This window comes from Manihot esculenta, chromosome 4, assembly GCF_001659605.2.
Source record: "Manihot esculenta cultivar AM560-2 chromosome 4, M.esculenta_v8, whole genome shotgun sequence".
NCBI classification, from domain to species: Eukaryota; Viridiplantae; Streptophyta; class Magnoliopsida; order Malpighiales; family Euphorbiaceae; genus Manihot; species Manihot esculenta.
In genome coordinates this window covers 25,235,015-25,254,883 of record NC_035164.2, presented here as the reverse complement: position 1 = coordinate 25,254,883, position 19,869 = coordinate 25,235,015, and the positions used below count along the sequence as shown (strand labels likewise).

The window sequence follows — 19,869 nt, the reverse complement described above, 5'->3', positions numbered from 1 at the left end:
AGTTTCCCTTGATAGATTCAATAGATTAGTTATGGAGATGGAAGACGCTTCTCACCACCATGTCTCTCCTTAATCATAAACCAATTAGGGAACGTCCTCTAATTAATCACCAATCAACAAGTTGCCAAGGAACGTCCTTCGGCCTTAGGCATCAAAACAACTGTCAATTGCATTAAGAAATAGAGAGATCTAATCCTAGCTACCCAAACGCATGGTGATATTGCTAGATTATGCAACTTCCTTAGTTTTTACACTAAGTGTTATTGTGTTTGAACAATCCAAATAATTACGGACTCAAAATTATTCAAACTAACAATATATTACCTTGCAATCAAGAATCAAGTTGCCACATTGATCATAATAACAAAGCAATAATAGAATCAAGCATGAAATTGCACAAATATTGAATAACCAAAGATAACAATGTATGTTCAGATCTCACAATCCATAAAACAACCAAAGTATCACCTAATCTTCAACTAGAATAAAAGGTTTCAGTCACTCATGGCTGAAACAAAATAAGAAAATAAAGAAAAGAAGAAGAAGAGATGGTGCCACTTGCAATCCCGTATGTGTGTCTAAGGGAGAGTAGAAAAAGCATGGGGAGGCTCCTTATGTGTCTTTTTATAGTTGAAAGTGTTACCCTAGGTCCTTACTTGCTGCCCAAGTTGAATTCTTGGCTGCCCAAGTGCTGCCCATACCGCTCATATCTTGCATTGATTATGTGGAGCCTCTCTTTTGAATTTTGAATTTTGAATGTGCAAGATTTGAGGTGGCATGTGTGTCTTATTTGGCTTCTTTGACAAGCTGAATTTGAATTTCAAATTTGAATGTGCATCTTCTAGAGATTTGGCTTCTTCAATAAGGAAAAGGATTCTTGAAGATCTTGAATTTCAAATTGCTCTGCAGACTGCACTTTTCTTATTTGCCACTTTCCTTATTTAGTAATTTCCTTAATGAGCTGAATCTTGATTTTGAATTTTGAATTATCTTAAGGATTTGAAATTTGAATTTCAAATTACTTTCCTTATTTGGCTCCTTTCAAGTTGCACTTGGCATGCTTGCTCTCCTTTGCTCCATTTTAGGCAGTTTTAAGGGCATTTTCACCAAATTCTCTTTACACCATTTTCTGCAAAATAAGATCTGATCAAGCATAATTTAACCATATTTTTAATATATTATTTACTGTTTATTTACACATTTTTCTAGCTTAAATTGTGTTTTTGTTATGGTTTTGTAGAAAAGGAAGAAATTGAAAAGTTGGAGAAAAAGTGCAGAAAATGACAGCAAAAGTGATTGGACCAGTGATTTGCCCAAATCACTCGCAGAAACTGCCCAGATCACTAGCAGAGATAGCACAGACTTGCAGAAAGTGATTGGACCAGTGATTTGCCCAAATCACTGCCCCGATCACAATGACAGCAGAAAATACAGCAGAGCGGGAAATTGTTCAGGAAACCGAATTTTAAGTTTTCAGAAGTCCAAATCCAACTCAATCACTACCAAAACAATTCCAAGAGCCACGAAAGAGTTTCTCACTTAAGGAATTCCAGTTGCAATTAAATTCAACATCAAAAGAGGAATCACAAGCCAAATTAAAAAGGGATTTCAAAACCCTAGAAGGATGGAACTCTTCAGCTATAAAAGCAACCTCCAAACCAGCAAGAGGCATCTTCTGATCAGCTACTCAGCATCTTCTCCCCTCGCCAGAAACTCTGCAGCTTCTTTCTTTCCTTTCTTTTCATCTTTTGTGTATTTAGTCCACCATGAGTGGCTAATTTCCTTCTTTTCTAGTTGGAGTTGGTGAATTTCAGATTTTGTGATGAATTGGGAGATTTAAATCTCCATTGTTAAACTTCTATTTATTTTTAATATTTATGCAATTTGATCTTTCCATAATTGTTGCTTTGCTTTTAGAATCAATAAGGGCCCATTGCTTTTAAATTGCTTAAGTAACAAATTGTTTGAATGATTTAAGTTCGTAATTGCTTATATTATTTGAACACAAATTTAATCAAGTTGCATGATCTAAACTTGGCCACGCGGTTGGCAAGGTTAGAATTAGGTTTCTCTAAGTCTTAATGCAGTTAACAGTTGTTCGATGCCAAAGGCCCTAAGGACGTTCCTTGGCAACTTGTTAACTAGTGTTTAATCAGCGAACGTTTCCTAATCAAACTAGAACTAAGGAGGAATTTGGATTGTGAGAAGCGTCATCCACATCCTAAACTAATTTATTGAGATAAATAGGAGTATTGAAGAATCAATGATCAATTCTAAACAATCTGAAATAGATCCATACTTCAACTAGAAGCTTTTCTCTTATTGATTTACTCAAACTTTAAATTATTGCTTTCTTTTGCTATTTAATTTTAAACATCAAATCAAAACCCCCCTCTTTTATTTACTTGCTATTTACCTAGTCATTATTAGGAAAGTCTTTGGTGTCAATTCCCTGTGGTTCGACCCTATTGCCACTATCTACAAATTTATTTGTTGATTGATAATAGGTTTATTTTTTACGGTTTCGACAACCGCTTATCAAAAATTGGCGCCGTTGCCGGGGAAGTGATCTAACTAACGTATTTTCCCTTTATGACCAGGTCTGGCCATAAAGACACTCTTCTTTACGATCCAGAGATTGAGAAAACCGCCAAGAGCTTAAGGAAGCAAGCAAATTTGAGGAACCAAGCCTCAAAACCATCTTCATCAACAACTCCACCTCACAGACCACCTACTGCCCCTGCTGAAGAAATTTCTGCACCAGCAGAAACTTCCATCACCGCACCTACTACTACTGAATTTGCACCAGAAACTGAATTTCTGGTTATGGCAGAAAATCCAGCAATGGCAGCACCACCTGCTGCACATGTAGAAGCTGAAATACAAGCTGGAAATGTGCTCATCCAAGCACCTCAGCCACGGGAAAGAACTCTCGGAGAGTTAGCTGAACCAGCAGGAGATCAAGCACCCTTATGCATTGAATATCCCCTATTGACAGCACCATTCGAGCTAAAGACAGGTCTAATTCATCTCCTTCCCAAATTCAGAGGCCAAGAAAATGAAGATCCTCACAAGCCTTTGAAGGCATTCCACGTTGTGTGCTCAACCATGAGACCCCAAGGTATTCCAAAAGAAGATATCAAACTTAGAGCCTTCTCTTTTTCCCTTGAAGACTATGCCAAAGAGTGGCTATTCTACTTGCCACCCGGATCCATCACATCATGGGCTGATATGGTAAGAGCATTCTTGAGAAAATTCTTCCCAACCTCAAAAGCCATAGGCATCCGTCGAGAGATAAGTGGCATAAAGCAAAAGCACTCTAAAGGCTTGTATGAGTACTGGGAGAGGTTCAAAAAGTTGTGCACAAGCTGCTCTCGGCATGATATTTCTGACCAATCTCTCATTGAGTACTTCTATGGAGGATTGCTACCATCAGAAAGAAAATTTATTGACGCAGCCTGTGGAGGAACAATTGAAAAAAAATCACCTCGAGAGATGAGGGACTTAATTTCCTCCATGGCTGCAGCTTCTCAACAATTTGGAGACCAAGAGCTGCCATCAAGGAATGTAAATGAGGTGAGTACATCCATTTTAGCATCCCAAATTTCTGAACTCACCAATGCTGTCCGTAGCCTTGTTGTGGGTCAAACCCAACAAGTCCAGCAGATTCAGCAGCCCAAGACATGTGGAATATGTGCCAACAACCACCCAACTGATCTATGTCCTTCCCTTCAAGAGGAGGACCAGCAAGTCAATGTTGTTGGAGGCTTCAATGGGCAAAGAAGGTATGATCCCTATGCAAATACTTATAATCCAGGTTGGAGGGACCATCCAAATTTCAGTTATGCAAGGGGAAATCAATATCCAAGCTACCAGCAAAGGAATCAAGCTCAAGCTGCACCTCAGAACTCCAATGCACCTCTTGAGGAGATTGTGAAGAATTTAGCAAATACGGTGCAAAATCTTGAGAAACAAGTGAGCCAAATGGCCACTTCAATGAGCAAATATGAGTCTCAAGGGAAGCTACCCTCCCAAACTGAGATAAATCCAAGGCAAAATGCTAGTGCCATCACATTGAGGAGTGGAAAGGAGTTGCAAGACAATAGGGTTGAAAAGTCACAAAAACAGGCCATTGAAGAAATTCTGCCAGAAAGTGATCAGGGCAGTCGATTTGCCCAAATCACTAACCCGATCGCTAGGCAGACTGAGCTGCCCAGCAGTGATTTGCCCAAATCACCAGAGAAGGCAGAAAGTGATCTGCCCAAATCAACAGACCAGGCAGAAACCAGTCAAAGGCAGAAACAGCAACCTATGGAGAAATTCAAGGTACCTCCTCCCTTCCCAAAGAGATTTGCAAGGTCCCAAAAAGAAAAAGAGGAAAAAGAGATATTGGAGACACTTCGCAAAGTGGAAATCAACATACCCCTACTTGATGCTGTAAAGCAAATTCCAAGGTATGCCAAGTTTCTCAAAGAGCTATGCACCAACCGAAGGAAACTTGCTGAACGTGAAAAGGTAAGTGTGGGGGAGTGTGTTTCAGCTGTCATCCAAAGGAAACTTCCAGTCAAATGCAAGGATAGAGGGATGTTTGCAGTTTCATGCAAGATAGCCAATGTGGGAATAAAGAAAGCCATGTGTGACCTTGGAGCTTCAATTAATGTCATGCCCCTTTCTATTTTTAACTTGTTGAATGCAGGTACACTCAAGGGCACCAGCATCATAATTCAATTGGCTGACCGATCCATTGTCTACCCTAAAGGAGTGCTTGAAGATGTGTCAGTGCAAGTGGACCAACTAGTCTTCCCAGCTGATTTTTATGTCATTGACATGGAGGAAGATAAGAGCAACACCACCTCTGATATCTTACTTGGGAGACCATTCTTGAGCACAGCAAGAACAAAAATTGATGTGCATGATGGCACATTGACCATGGAGTTTGAAGGGGAAATTATAAAATTTAATGTTTATGATGCCATGAAATTCCCCAATGATGTTTCTCCTATTTATGGCCTTGATATAATTGATGATTTAAGTCAAGAAATTTTTGATTTTGATCAAGAAAACTTACTTTATGAAGGTCTTTGCAGGAGAGAAGAAGTGGACAGCAACACCAAGACAGACCAAATGGAGTACTGTTCACAGCTGGTTACAGGTGATTTGCCCAGCGATCTGCCCAAATCACCCAGACAATCTGCCCAAATCAGTGAGCAGACAGACTTAACAGAAAGTGATTTGACCAGTGATTTGACCAGTGATTTGCCCAAATCACTGGGCAAATCAGACAGCAAGCAGACAGAAAACCAACAGACAGAGAAAGCACCAGATCTGAAACCCTTACCTAGCCACCTCAAATATGCCTACTTGGGGGCTGGAAATACACTTCCAGTAATTATTTCCAACCAGCTGATAGAGCATATTTTAGTCCATATTTTCATGATCTTATTGATGTTTATTTGCACCTATTCTACCTAATTTTGTGGTTTTAATCATGTTTTGCAAGTATTAGGTGTGAAGAAACAATTTGGAGAAAATGCTCTTAAAAATACCAAAAGAAGCCAAAATTAGAGAAACAACTTTCGGAGGCAACTTTCGGAAGCCAAAAGTGGACCACCTTCGGCAGCAACCTTCGGCGGCCGAAAGAGGACTCCAGAAACAAAAGTGGACCACCTTCGGCGGCAACCTTCGGCGGTCGAACCATGCAGACAGAGATGAAAGTCCACAATCTTCGGCCCCCAAACACTAATCTTCGGCCGCCGAACCTCCAAAATTCCAGCCTCCGAAACTCAACTTAGGCAGCCGAAAATGCGCTCTATTGCACTCCTTCCTTGTCCAAGAAGCCATATTCCAAGTTGCCATATTTGAGGAGCCAAATAAGGGAAATATCTTGAGATCCAAATCTTCAATATTCACATTCAATTATTGGATTTCAAGATCCCCCTTATTAAGGAAAGAAAATCCAAAGATCACATGCTTCCTACTTAGTGCCATGCACATTCAAAATTCAAAAGGAGTCTTTACCTTCCTTAATAGTGCATGGGCAGCCTCCTAACTATTTAGGCAACATCTTGAAGATCTAGGGCAGCAAGTAAGAAGACCAAAGTGCCCCCACTTGCCTCCAACTCGTTTTTGCCTTCACCTATGCACAAAGAAGGCTCATAACTCACCAAGGGCACTTTGGACAGCCTCTAAAAGCCTCCTGGACTTCCATGAAACCCTAGGCAGCCTCCCGAGACCTATTTAAAGGCTTCAAGAAGACAAGAAGATAGATTTTTGTTCCACCTCTTCTCCAAGGAAATTCGGCAAAGCCTTTAAGGCTCTCTCCCACTTTAGTTCTTCATCTTTTGCTTTCTTTTCTTTTATTTTCTGTTTGGTTCAGCCATGAGTGGCTGAAACCTTCTTTCTAGTTGAAGTTTGGTTGAAACTAAGGTTGTTTAAAGGGTTGTGAGATCTGAACAGAAACTTTTGTCTTTGATTATATTCAATATTCATGCAATTGATGCTTAATTCTAAGATTGCTTTGTTGTTTTGATCAAATTGGCCACTTGACTCTTAATTGCAAAGTTAATTGATTGTTGGATTAGGATATTTGTTAGTCCGTAATTGCTGGAAATATTCTGTCCATAGAACACTTGGTGTAAAAACCAAGAATTGCATGATCTAACATCATCTCATACGTTTGAGTAGTTAGGGTTTGGATCTTTCTTGTTCTTCATGCAATTGGCAATTGTTTTGATGCCTATGGCCCAAGGACGTTCCTTGGCAATTTGTTGATTAGTAATTGGTTAGAGGACGTTCCCTAATCAATTTGTTCATAAGGAAAGACATGGTGGTGAGAAGCGTCTTCCACCCCCATAACCAACCTATTGAGTTAATCAAGATTACCATGTTTCAATGATCAACCCAAACAACCAAAGTGGATCCATATCTTCAACTAGACCTTTCTCTTATTGATTTCTCTCCTATTTTAGATTACTTACTGTTTTAATTTCCTTTATTAGTTATTAATCAAATCATCTCAAAACCCCCCTTTTTACTTTCCTTGCACTTTACTTTTGTTCTATTTGCAATCACTTGCTTTCACTTGTGCTTTCAATTGGTTTGATTGGTCTTGATTAAGATAAATAAATAGGTAATCAATTCTCTGTGGATACGATCCTTCACCACTGTCTACAGTTGTATTTGTAGGTAACCAAGAAGGTTATTTTTGACCGGCTTCGACAACCGCTCCTGTCAAAAATTGGCGCCGTTGCCGGGGAATTGATTTCACTTGTTTGTTTATTTGTGTTTTCATGACCAGGTCTGAACATAGGGACACTCTACCCTTTGATCCAGAAATTGAATGCACTATCAGAAGGCTAGGAAAGCAAGCTTCAACCGCAGAACCTTCTGCCCAACATTCGGCCGCCGAACCTCATCAACATTCGGCCGCCGAAAGTCTTGAATTCCAGCAACCCCATCTTGCACCAATGGCAGAACCTCAAGCACCAGCTGCTGCCCATAATGGACATGCTGTCCAAGGCCAAATAATGCAAGAAAATCCAGCAAATAGGCCACAAGCACCAAGGGAAAGAACCATGAGGGAGTTAGCAACCCCTATAGGTGATTATGCTCCACTTTGCATCACCTATCCACCTCTTACAGTTCCCTTTGAACTGAAATCAGGTTTGATCCATCAACTCCCTAAATTTAGAGGATTGCCAAATGAAAATCCACATAAGCACTTAAAAGAGTTTAAAATTATTTGCTCATCCATGAGACCTCAAGGGATCTCTGAAGATCATGTTAAACTGAGAGCCTTCCCTTTTTCATTAGATGACCATGCTAAAGATTGGTTATTTTATTTGCCATCTGGATCTATAACTTCATGGGATGATATGGTCCAAGCCTTTTTGGACAAATACTTCCCACCATCTAAATCAATTGGCATAATAAGAGAAATCACTAGCATAAAGCAAAGACCAACTGAGGACTTATATGATTATTGGGAAAGGTTTGAAAGACTTTGTACAGGTTGTCCACAACATGATATGTCAGATAAAGCCCTCATTCAGTTCTTCTATGGGGGATTGACTCCATCAGAGAGGAAACTCATAACTGTAGCCTGTGGAGGATCAATCCTAGACAAGACACCTAGGGAGATGAAGGAACTGATATCCAACCTTGCAGCTTCATCCAAGCAATATGATGAGGAGGAGCAAACACAAAGAGGAATCTATGAGGTAAGAACATCCTCTGTTGAATCTCAAATTTCTAAACTAACATCTCTTGTGGAAAAGCTTGCCCTTAACCAAGTCCAACAGACTCAAGCACCTCAGCCTCCTAGGACATGTGGTGTCTGCTTGTATGTAGGACACCCCACTGATCAGTGCCCTAACCTCCAAGAAGACAGTCAACAAGTCAATGCAATTGGGAGATACAACAACCAACCTAGACATGATCCATACTCCAATACATACAATCCAGGTTGGAGAGATCATCCCAATTTTAGCTATGGAAGGGCCAACAATAGTCAGAATTATCAAATTCTCCAAAGAGGCCAAACCCAACCAGCACCACCAATGGACACTGATACTAATAATGAGGTTATGAAGACCTTGCAAATGATGCAACAACAGATGGGACAAATGGCCATCTCCATACATAAACTTGAAGCTCAAGGAAAGTTGCCATCCCAAACTGAGGCAAACCCCGCACAAAATGTAAGTGCCATTACTTTAAGAAGTGGCAAAGAGCTTCGAGATAATAATCATGAGCAAGAGGTAGAACCAAGGCAACCTGAAGCTTCTTCATCCCATTCCGCACCACCTCCTGCGCAAAAAGATGATCCAAAGGTAAGTTTTCACATCCCACCTCCTTTTCCAAAAAGATTTGAAAGAACACAAAAAGAAAAAGAAGAAAAGGAGATTCTTGAGACCTTCAGAAAAGTGGAAATCAACATACCACTGCTAGATGCTGTCAAGCAAATTCCAAGGTATGCCAAATTTCTGAAAGAGTTGTGCACCAATAGAAGAAAGCTAGCTGAAAGAGAGAAAGTAAGTGTAGGTGAGGTAGTCACTGCTGTTATTAAAAGAGAACTCCCTACCAAATGCAAGGACAAAGGTATGTTTGCTATCTCTTGCAAAATTGGGAATGTTGGTATCAAGAAAGCCATGTGTGATCTTGGTGCATCTATTAATGTCATGCCTCTCTCTATCTATAAATCTCTCAATGCATGTGCACTAAAAGAAACAAGGGTTGTGATACAATTGGCCGATAGATCTGTGGTATATCCCATAGGTGTTTTAGAAGATGTCTTAGTCCAAGTAAATGAACTTATCTTCCCTGCTGATTTTTATGTGATTGACACTAAGGAAGATAGATGCAATACTAGTTCTGACATTCTTCTTGGACGTCCTTTCTTAAGCACCGCTAGAACTAAAATCGATGTGCATGATGGTACTCTTACCATGGAATTTGAAGGGGAAGTCATAAAGTACAATGTCTATGATGCCATGAAATATCCACATGATATGTCCCCTGTTTATGGCCTTGATATTATTGATTGTTTGAACCAAGATGTATTTAATGAAAATCAAGATTCTGTTCTAGATGATGATCTTTGCAGGATTGAGAATCTGAAACTCAAGGAAACCATCTGCAGCATTCAGCAAGTTGAGAGCAAGCAGATAGAAGACATTCGGCCGCCGAACATCTTTCGGCCGCCGAACCCCACTGACTTGCGGAAGCCGAACCCATCGCCAAAGCTCACTCCGCAAACTGAAGAGATTCGGCCGCCGAACCCAGAATCTTTTCGGCCGCCGAACCTCGCCCAGCAGCCACCATCACAAGCAAGCTCTTCTAATCCATCTTTGCAACAACCTTCTGATCTGAAGCCTCTCCCAGACCATCTGAAATACCTGTATTTGGGAGCCAACAAGACACTTCCAGTAATAGTGTCCAATGAATTGAACCAACATGAAGAAGCAAGTCTCTTGAAAGTACTACAAAAACACAAAGGAGCCATAGGATGGACCATTGATGACATCAAAGGGATCTCTCCCTCCACCTGCATGCATAGAATTCACATGGAGGATGAGTGCAAACCAGTCCGAGATGCTCAAAGAAGACTTAATCCACCGATGATGGAAGTAGTGAAAAAAGAGATAGTCAAGCTCCTTGATGCAGGAATCATATACCCAATCTCTGATAGCAAATGGGTGAGCCCTGTACATGTAGTTCCAAAGAAGACTGGAATTACCATTGTTCCAAATGCTGAAGGGGAACTTGTCCCCACAAGAGTTCAAAATGGATGGAGGGTATGCATGGACTATAGGAAGCTAAACGCTGCAACAAGGAAGGACCACTTCCCACTGCCTTTCATTGATCAAATGCTAGAAAGGCTTGCAGGTAAATCTCACTATTGTTGTCTTGATGGTTACTCAGGTTTTTACCAAATCCCAGTTGCTCCTGAAGACTAAGAGAAGACCACCTTCACTTGCCCTTTTGGCACTTTTGCCTTTAGAAGAATCCCATTTGGACTATGCAATGCGCCTGCCACTTTTCAGCGATGCATGATGAGCATATTTTCTGACTATGTGGGTAAGACAATTGAGGTATTTATGGATCACTTCACAGTTCATGGAAATTCTTTTAAAGAATGCCTGACCAATTTAGAAAAAATTTTGCAAAGATGTCTTGAAACTAACCTTGTGCTTAATTATGAAAAATGTCATTTTATGGTTAATCAAGGTATGGTCTTAGGTCATGTTGTTTCAGCCAAGGGCATTGAAGTGGACAAAGCTAAGGTGGACACCATCAAAAATCTGCCCTATCCCAAGAATGTTAGAGACATCCGTTCCTTCCTTGGACATGCAGGATTCTACAGAAGATTCATCAAGGATTTCTCAAAAATCACTTTGCCATTATGCAGATTGCTCCAACAAGATGTAACATTTGATTTTGATGCAGATTGCGAAAAGGCATTTGATTTGATTAAAGAATTGCTTGTGACTGCCCCAATTATTCAAGGGCCTGACTGGAACTTACCTTTTGAAATCATGTGTGATGCAAGCAACTATGCAGTGGGAGCAGTTTTGGGACAACGTGTGGGAAACTCACCACATGTCATTCACTATGCCTTTCGCACATTGGATTCTACACAAAGCAACTACACAACAACTGAAAAAGAACTCTTGGCAGTTGTATTTGCTTTGGAAAAGTTCAGACCATACCTTTTGGGAACCAAAGTCATTGTCTATTCGGACCATGCAGCCTTGCGATATTTGATCAAGAAAAAAGAAGCAAAACCAAGGCTCATTAGGTGGATCCTACTTCTACAAGAATTTGATCTTGAGATAAGAGACAAGAAGGGCAAAGAAAACCTTGTGGCGGACCATCTCAGCCGACTGCCCTCAAGTTCTGCACCATGCCCAGTCAAAGAGGAATTCCCAGACGAACATCTGTTCGTCACTCATTCTGCCTAGAGGATCATGCCAAGCACACCACACCCCAGGGAAGTACTCAGTTTCTTTTGTTCTCTTCTCTCTTCTTTTACATTGAGGATAATGCATGATTTAAGTGTGGGGGTGCATTCTTCATCTTTCTTTCTCCGTCTTCTTTTCTCTTCTTTTACGATTTCTCATGCTTTTCAGATTGCAAAAATTTTTTCTTTTTCCTTTCAGTCTTAAGTTAATTAGCCACAGTTGAATTTTTGTTATTTATGCTTTCAATAAAACACACACAACCACAACCTTCTTCATCTTTTTGTTTTGCTCTACTCAACTTATGAACTATGTTAGATGAGTTTTTCTTTCCATGACCCCATTGATGTGAAAACTCTTTAAACTTATGTTGAATCGATTGCAGTGAGTTATATTCATGTCTGAGAATTGCCCTTTGAATTGAATCTTTGAGTTTGCCATGGTGAAAAACATATTGATGACCCTCAATCGATTGAGAAAAATTAAAGTTGTGTGAATGAACTTAACATGACTTGCTTTAGCAATTGGTGTTGATTTGCCCAAATCATTGAGAGAAAGAAAATTCAGCAAAGGCAAAAACCTCAAAAGCACAAACTCTAATAGCCACTTGGATAGGTGACCAACTGAAAAATATAAACCATGACATCAAAAATAGGTTGGTGACCTTTCCAAGCAAAATCTAAAGTGCAAAAGCCTGAATAAAGTACTTCAAGGTAAGGGCAAGTCAATCCAAAAGCTAGAAAAAGTCTTAACAAATTAATGTGCATGTCTCTCTTGAGGAAAACCAATCCTAGCCATGGTAAGCAAAGGGAAACAAGGAAAAGAGGTAAGTAATCTTCATGCATATATTCTTCACTGCAATGCTTCAAAATAGGTGTCTTGAGTATGAGCTTAAATGGAAATAAGGATCTAAAGGAAGAAGGCTTATTTGACTATGTTTATTTGCTTGAGGACAAGCAAAAGCTTAAGTGTGGGGGTATTTGATAGAGCATATTTTAGTCCATATTTTCATGATCTTATTGATGTTTATTTGCACCTATTCTACCTAATTTTGTGGTTTTAATCATGTTTTGCAAGTATTAGGTGTGAAGAAACAATTTGGAGAAAATGCTCTTAAAAATACCAAAAGAAGCCAAAATTAGAGAAACAACTTTCGGAGGCAACTTTCGGAAGCCAAAAGTGGACCACCTTCGGCAGCAACCTTCGGCGGCCGAAAGAGGACTCCAGAAACAAAAGTGGACCACCTTCGGCAGCAACCTTCGGCGGCCGAACCATGCAGACAGAGACGAAATTCCACAATCTTCGGCCCCCGAACACTAATCTTCGGCCGCCGAACCTCCAAAATTCCAGCCTCCGAAACTCAACTTAGGCAGCCGAAAATGCGCTCTATTGCACTCCTTCCTTGTCCAAGAAGCCATATTCCAAGTTGCCATATTTGAGGAGCCAAATAAGGGAAATATCTTGAGATCCAAATCTTCAATATTCACATTCAATTATTGGATTTCAAGATCCCCCTTATTAAGGAAAGAAAATCCAAAGATCACATACTTCCTACTTAGTGCCATGCACATTCAAAATTCAAAAGGAGTCTTTACCTTCCTTAATAGTGCATGGGCAGCCTCCTAACTATTTAGGCAACATCTTGAAGACCTAGGGCAGCAAGTAAGAAGACCAAAGTGCCCCCACTTGCCTCCAACTCGTTTTTGCCTTCACCTATGCACAAAGAAGGCTCATAACTCACCAAGGGCACTTTGGACAGCCTCTAAAAGCCTCCTGGACTTCCATGAAACCCTAGGCAGCCTCCCGAGACCTATTTAAAGGCTTCAAGAAGACAAGAAGACAGATTTTTGTTCCACCTCTTCTCCAAGGAAATTCGGCAAGGCCTTTAAGGCTCTCTCCCACTTTAGTTCTTCATCTTTTGCTTTCTTTTCTTTTATTTTCTGTTTGGTTCAGCCATGAGTGGCTGAAACCTTCTTTCTAGTTGAAGTTTGGTTGAAACTAAGGTTGTTTAAAGGGTTGTGAGATCTGAACAGAAACTTTTGTCTTTGATTATATTCAATATTCATGCAATTGATGCTTAATTCTAAGATTGCTTTGTTGTTTTGATCAAATTGGCCACTTGACTCTTAATTGCAAAGTTAATTGATTGTTGGATTAGGATATTTGTTAGTCCGTAATTGCTGGAAATATTCTGTCCATAGAACACTTGGTGTAAAAATCAAGAATTGCATGATCTAACATCATCTCATACGTTTGAGTAGTTAGGGTTTGGATCTTTCTTGTTCTTCATGCAATTGGCAATTGTTTTGATGCCTATGGCCCAAGGACGTTCCTTGGCAATTTGTTGATTAGTAATTGGTTAGAGGACGTTCCCTAATCAATTTGTTCATAAGGAAAGACATGGTGGTGAGAAGCGTCTTCCACCCCCATAACCAACCTATTGAGTTAATCAAGATTACCATGTTTCAATGATCAACCCAAACAACCAAAGTGGATCCATATCTTCAACTAGACCTTTCTCTTATTGATTTCTCTCCTATTTTAGATTACTTACTGTTTTAATTGCCTTTATTAGTTATTAATCAAATCATCTCAAAACCCCCCTTTTTACTTTCCTTGCACTTTACTTTTGTTCTATTTGCAATCACTTGCTTTCACTTGTGCTTTCAATTGGTTTGATTGGTCTTGATTAAGATAAATAAATAGGTAATCAATTCTCTGTGGATACGATCCTTCACCACTGTCTACAGTTGTATTTGTAGGTAACCAAGAAGGTTATTTTTGACCGGCTTCGACAACCGCTCATGTCACCAGCTCAGCCAAGAAGAAGAGGAAAAGCTCCTGGATGTATTGAGGAAGCACAAGAAGGCAATTGGGTGGACATTGGAGGACATAAAGGGTATCTCACCCTCAACATGCATGCATCGGATACTTATGGAGGATGAGTGCAAACCTGTTCGTGAGGCACAAAGAAGGCTGAATCCACCAATGATGGAGGTTGTGAAGAAGGAGATAGTGAAGCTCCTAGACATTGGGGGTAATCTACCCCATTTCTGACAATAAGTGGGTGAGTCCCGTCCATGTGGTACCAAAGAAGACCGGGATTACCATTGTCCCTAATTCTGAAGGAGAGCTAGTACCCACTCGTGTGCAAAATGGGTGGAGAGTTTGCATGGACTACAGGAAGCTCAACACAGTCACAAGGAAGGACCATTTTCCCTTGCCCTTCATGGACCAAATGCTTGAGAGACTTGCTGGAAAAAGTCATTACTGCCTCCTCGATGGATATTCGGGATTTTATCAAATCCCAGTTGCACCTGAAGATCAAGAGAAGACCACTTTCACTTGCCCATTTGACACCTTCGCATTTAGGAGGATGCCCTTCGGTCTTTGCAATGCACCAGCCACTTTCCAAAGGTGCATGATGAGCATTTTTTCTGACTATGTGGAGAAAATCATTGAAGTCTTCATGGATGACTTTATGGTGTATGGCAACTCATTCCATGAATGCCTAGCCAACTTGGAGAAGATACTTCAAAGGTGTTTAGAGACAAACTTGGTTCTCAACTATGAGAAGTGCCACTTCATGGTCAGCCATGGCTTAATCTTAGGCCATATTGTTTCAGCAAAAGGGATTGAGGTGGACAAAGCCAAAATTGACACCATCAAAAATCTGCCCTACCCAACCAGCATTAGGGAGATTAGATCATTCCTTGGACATGCTGGTTTTTATAGGAGGTTCATCAAGGATTTTTCCAAAATAACTCAGCCTTTGTGCAGGTTGTTACAGCAGGAGGTACCATTCAACTTTGATGGCAGCTGCAAAACAGCTTTTGATTTGATCAAATCACTGCTGATTTCTGCCCCAGTCATCCAGCCACCTGATTGGACTCTTCCATTTGAGATCATGTGTGACGCCAGCAACTTTGTTGTAGGTGCAGTATTGGGACAACGTAAAGGTAACTCTCCTCATGTTATTCACTATGCTTCACGCACCCTAGATATTGCACAATGCAATTATTCAACCACGGAAAAAGAATTGTTGGCTGTTGTGTTTGCATTGGAGAAGTTTCGGTCCTATCTACTTGGGACAAAGGTGATTATATACTCAGATCATGCTGCACTAAGATATTTAATCAAGAAAAAGGAGTCTAAACCTAGGCTGGTGCGATGGATATTGCTGTTGCAAGAATTTGACTTGGAAATCCGCGACAAGAAAGGAAAGGAGAACCTTGTGGCTGATCACCTCAGCAGAATTCTGACCGAAATGGAGACATGCCCCATCAATGAGACCTTCCCTGATGAGCACCTCTTTGCTGTCCAAGAAGAGGAACCATGGTATGCTGATATTGTTAATTACCTTGCCATAGGTGATTTGCCCACTGATTTGCCCAAACATATGAGAGACAAGATCAAGAAAGAGGCAAGGTATTATGTGTGGGATGAGCCTTACCTATGGAAGCATTGTGCAGACCAAGTCATAAGGAGATGCATCCCAAACCATGAGATCACTTCTGTCCTAACTTTCTGCCACTCTTATAGCTGTGGAGGTCACTTTGGGCTACGCAAGACAGCCTTGAAAGTTCTTGAAAGTGGGTTATTTTGGCCTAACATATTTAGAGATGCTTATTTATTTTGTAGGTCATGTGCAAGATGCCAACAAACAGGAAACCTTGGCAATAGAAGTGAAATGCCACAAGCCCCCATCATGGTGTGTGAAATCTTTGACATATGGGGCATTGACTTCATGGGACCATTCCCACCTTCCTTTGGCAATACCTACATACTTCTTGCTGTAGATTATGTGTCCAAGTGGATTGAGGCCAAAGCAACAAAGGCTGATGATGCAAAAACAGTGTGTGAATTTGTAAAATCCCACATTTTCTCAAGATTTGGACTGCCCAAGGCCATAATCAGTGACCGAGGCACCCATTTTTGCAACAAGGTGGTAGAAACTCTCCTAAAGAAGCACCATGTCATCCATAGAACCTCTACCGCCTATCATCCTCAAACAAATGGGCTGGCTGAAGTGTCAAATAGGGAGATCAAGTCAATCTTGGAGAAAACGGTCTGCCCAAATTGCAAGGACTGGAGTGTGCGCCTAAATGATGCCTTATGGGCATATAGAACAGCATATAAAACTCCAATTGGGATGTCTCCATATAGGCTGATTTATGGGAAAGCATGCCATCTTCCTGTGGAACTTGAACACAAAGCCTATTGGGCTGTGAAGAGCTGTAATCTTGATGAAAAAGAGGCTGGAGTTCACAGAAAATTGCAAATTCAAGAGCTTGAGGAGATTCGGCGTGATGCATATGAAGCTTCATGGGATTATAAAGCAAGGACCAAAGCCTTCCATGACAAAAACATCTCCAGAAAACACTTCCAGGTTGGTGATAAGGTTTTGCTTTTTGATTCAAGGTTCAAATTATTCCCTGGAAAGCTTCGGTCTAGGTGGATTGGGCCATTCTTGGTTGAGCATGTCTATCCACATGGAGCTGTTGACATACGGAGCCCACAAACAAGCAAAGTTTTCAAAGTTAATGGGCATCGTTTGAAGAGATTCTATGAAGGTTTTACAGTTCATGTTGTGGAGGAGGTTCCCTTAGATCCCCCTTCCCAAGACTGCTGAGCAAGACACTGAAGTCCAGCCCAAGATAGAAAACAGGGCGCTACTGGGAGGCAGCCCAGATGTGGTGATTTGCCCAAATCACCGGAGTGATTTGCCCAAATCACCGGAGTGATTTGCCCAAATCACTGGGCATATCACCTGACTGTAGAGTAGTATTAAGTAATTGGGGCAGTGATTTGCCCAAATCGACAGGCCACATCGACAGGAACAAAACACGATCAATCAGGCAGTTGCACCAAAGAAGTGATTTGCCCAGGTGATTTGACCAAATTACCGGCCAAATCACCAAATCAAGCACATCATCAGGAAAGGCGTGAACAGTCACGTGAACAGTACCAGCCAAGCAACAGCAAGGAAGAAAGTGATCGGGGCAGTGATTTGCCCAAATCACTGCTCAAATCACCCTGTCAAGAATCCAAAGAGCCAACATTGAATGATCGGGGCAGTTCACCTACCCAAATCACTTTAAGTATATTTTCTCTTATTTTTTTTACTTTTTACGCAATTTACTGTTTTCATCTCTTCTTCTTCAAGATTTTCTTCTCCAACCACCACTCACCCACCGGCAAACTCAAGACCACCATGGTCCGAATCAAGATGAAGGCCACCGGCGGACCATTCATGTGGAAGAAATTAGGGCTACCGAGACCACCCAGTCCCTCTGACAGTGATGACGAAGCATGGGACGCACCACCAGTCCACACCAGCACCGAAACGCCACCGGCTACGGGAACAGCATCAGGACGCACCGAATCACCGGCCGTCCAGACATATCGCCGGCAAAAGAAACGGCCAAGGACGCCGACACCACCTCCACCATCCACATCCCCAATAGCCCTGACAGCAAACCCTGCAGGTGAAACGCCACCAGAAGCCACCACTTCCTCCGGCCACGGAAAGAAACGGCCAAGAATGCCGTCACCACCCTCACCGTCACGCCCAGAATAAGAAACAGAGACTGCCATTGCCATACATCCAGCAGGACATAAAGAAAGTGGTGCGCCCAGCGATTTGCCCACTGATATGCCCAGCACTATGCCCAGCAATGTGCCAAGCGCTATGCCCAGAAATGTGCCCACTGATGCGCCCAGCGATTTGCCCACTGATACGCCCACTGACTTGCCCGCTGACTTGCCAACTGATGCGCCCAGCGATATGCCGAGTGATTTGCCCAGCGATCTACCCAGACCAACATGCCCTAATCACATCACTCAGGCCCTGAAATTCAACAAAATTTCTGAGCAGACCGGGCTGGCCAAAATATCATCTCTTCCATATCATCCAGGTAAGTACATCCATCATGGCACCCTTCGCGCACTGAGACTCTAGAATCAGGTATGCTCCCTCATTTCTGCTGTTGGTTGGGAGAAATTCTTCTTCCTTCGCATGCCCTCATTCCTTGAACTCACACAGGAGTTCTTCACCACATTTTATTTTAACAGACCTGCCATGCACAACCTGCACACACAAAGCACAGTGGGGTTCAGATTATTGGGACAGCGATTTCGCTTGTCCCTACAGGAATTTAGCAATGCCATGGGCTGTGAATGCCCTCAGTCTACTTGGGACTTCCCTGCTGAGTTCAACCCAAGTTCTGCATACTTGGAGTTAAGTGATAATCCCCCAGACACATACTCACCCACCAGGTCCAAGGACTTATACCTCAGCAACCCCAGCCTGAAATACATCCACAGATTTCTGGCTTACACATTTTCTGGGAGGAAGGATGCTTCCAACATCCTGACCAAAACTGAGTTATATATTCTTTGGTGCATGCACACTCACAGAAAAATCCATCTTGGATATTGGGTTGCCACCCAAATATCCAGCATCATACAATACCACAGGCCTCTGATTTTTGGCCCTTTGATCACTGCCATTGCAGTGAATCTCAAATTATTGCACCCAGCACATACTGACCTTTCCCCCACCCCCAAAACAACCCCCTTAGACCTACGCACATTAGATGACATGGGGTTGCTTTGCAAAGTAGGGGATATTTTTTCCATTGCACCTGCAGGTCCAATAACACCACGCCATGAGCGTATTTTCAGCAGGAAGAAAGCCAACAAATGCACCACCTCCCAGCAGCCAGCCTCCATCGATGCCTTAGCAGATGGGACAACACAGGAAACAGGGCAGGAACCAGCACCAGCACAGGAAGCATTCCCAGCAGCCCCCCAGTAGGATGCCCATCAGCCACCTGAAGACGAAGCCCCCAACCAGACAATAGAGGCTCGTCTCACTAGAATTGAGGATCGAATGCAACGGATGGAGCACCTATTGGACCTGCTGGTAGACCATTTTCTGCCCCAGCACCGTGACAGACAGTGATTTGACCAGTGATTTGCCCAAATCACTGGCCAAACCACCCACAGGCCAAGAAATCCCTTTCCCTTTCCTCATTCATTCTTTATATATACATGCTTATACATTGAGGACAATGTTTGCCATAGGTGTGGGGGTATTGTTAGGTTATTTTTGCATTGATGCCATCATCTATTTGTTTCTTTTTGTTCCTTTTTGTTTCTTTTTGCATTGTTTTTACCCCTTTTTGCACACACCAGAATTTTTTTTCACACTTCTTGCACACACACACAGAATTTTGTCTTAGCTAATTGCCCTACTCAACATAGATAACAAGGCTAAAAGAGCTTCCTTATCTCATGACCCCATTGATTTGCCATCCCTTTAAGCCTAAATTGAATCATTCACAGTATGTTACCTTCACTTAGGGAGTTTTTTTCTCTTGAACTGAATCCTTAAATTTGCTATGGT

General features: G+C 41.7%; 1 protein-coding gene across 1 annotated transcript; it reads left to right on the top strand.

The window, feature by feature from the left end:
* Positions 1-18,150: 18,150 nt before the first annotated feature.
* LOC122723461 (putative uncharacterized protein DDB_G0290521) lies at positions 18,151-19,278 on the top strand. The gene is made up of 2 exons (XM_043955611.1): positions 18,151-18,376; positions 19,112-19,278. Exons 1-2 carry the CDS (start codon positions 18,151-18,153, stop codon positions 19,276-19,278), a joined length of 393 nt encoding a protein of 130 aa, XP_043811546.1.
* The last annotated feature ends 591 nt before the right edge of the window (positions 19,279-19,869 follow it).

Coding starts and splice junctions, on each gene's coding strand:
- LOC122723461 (XM_043955611.1), top strand. CDS start 18,151: ATGCCCAGAAATGTGCCCACTGATGCGCCCAGCGATTTGCCCACTGAT. Junction 18,377..19,111: donor ATCTCTTCCATATCATCCAG/GTAAGTACATCC, acceptor TTGCACCTGCAG/GTCCAATAACACCACGCCAT.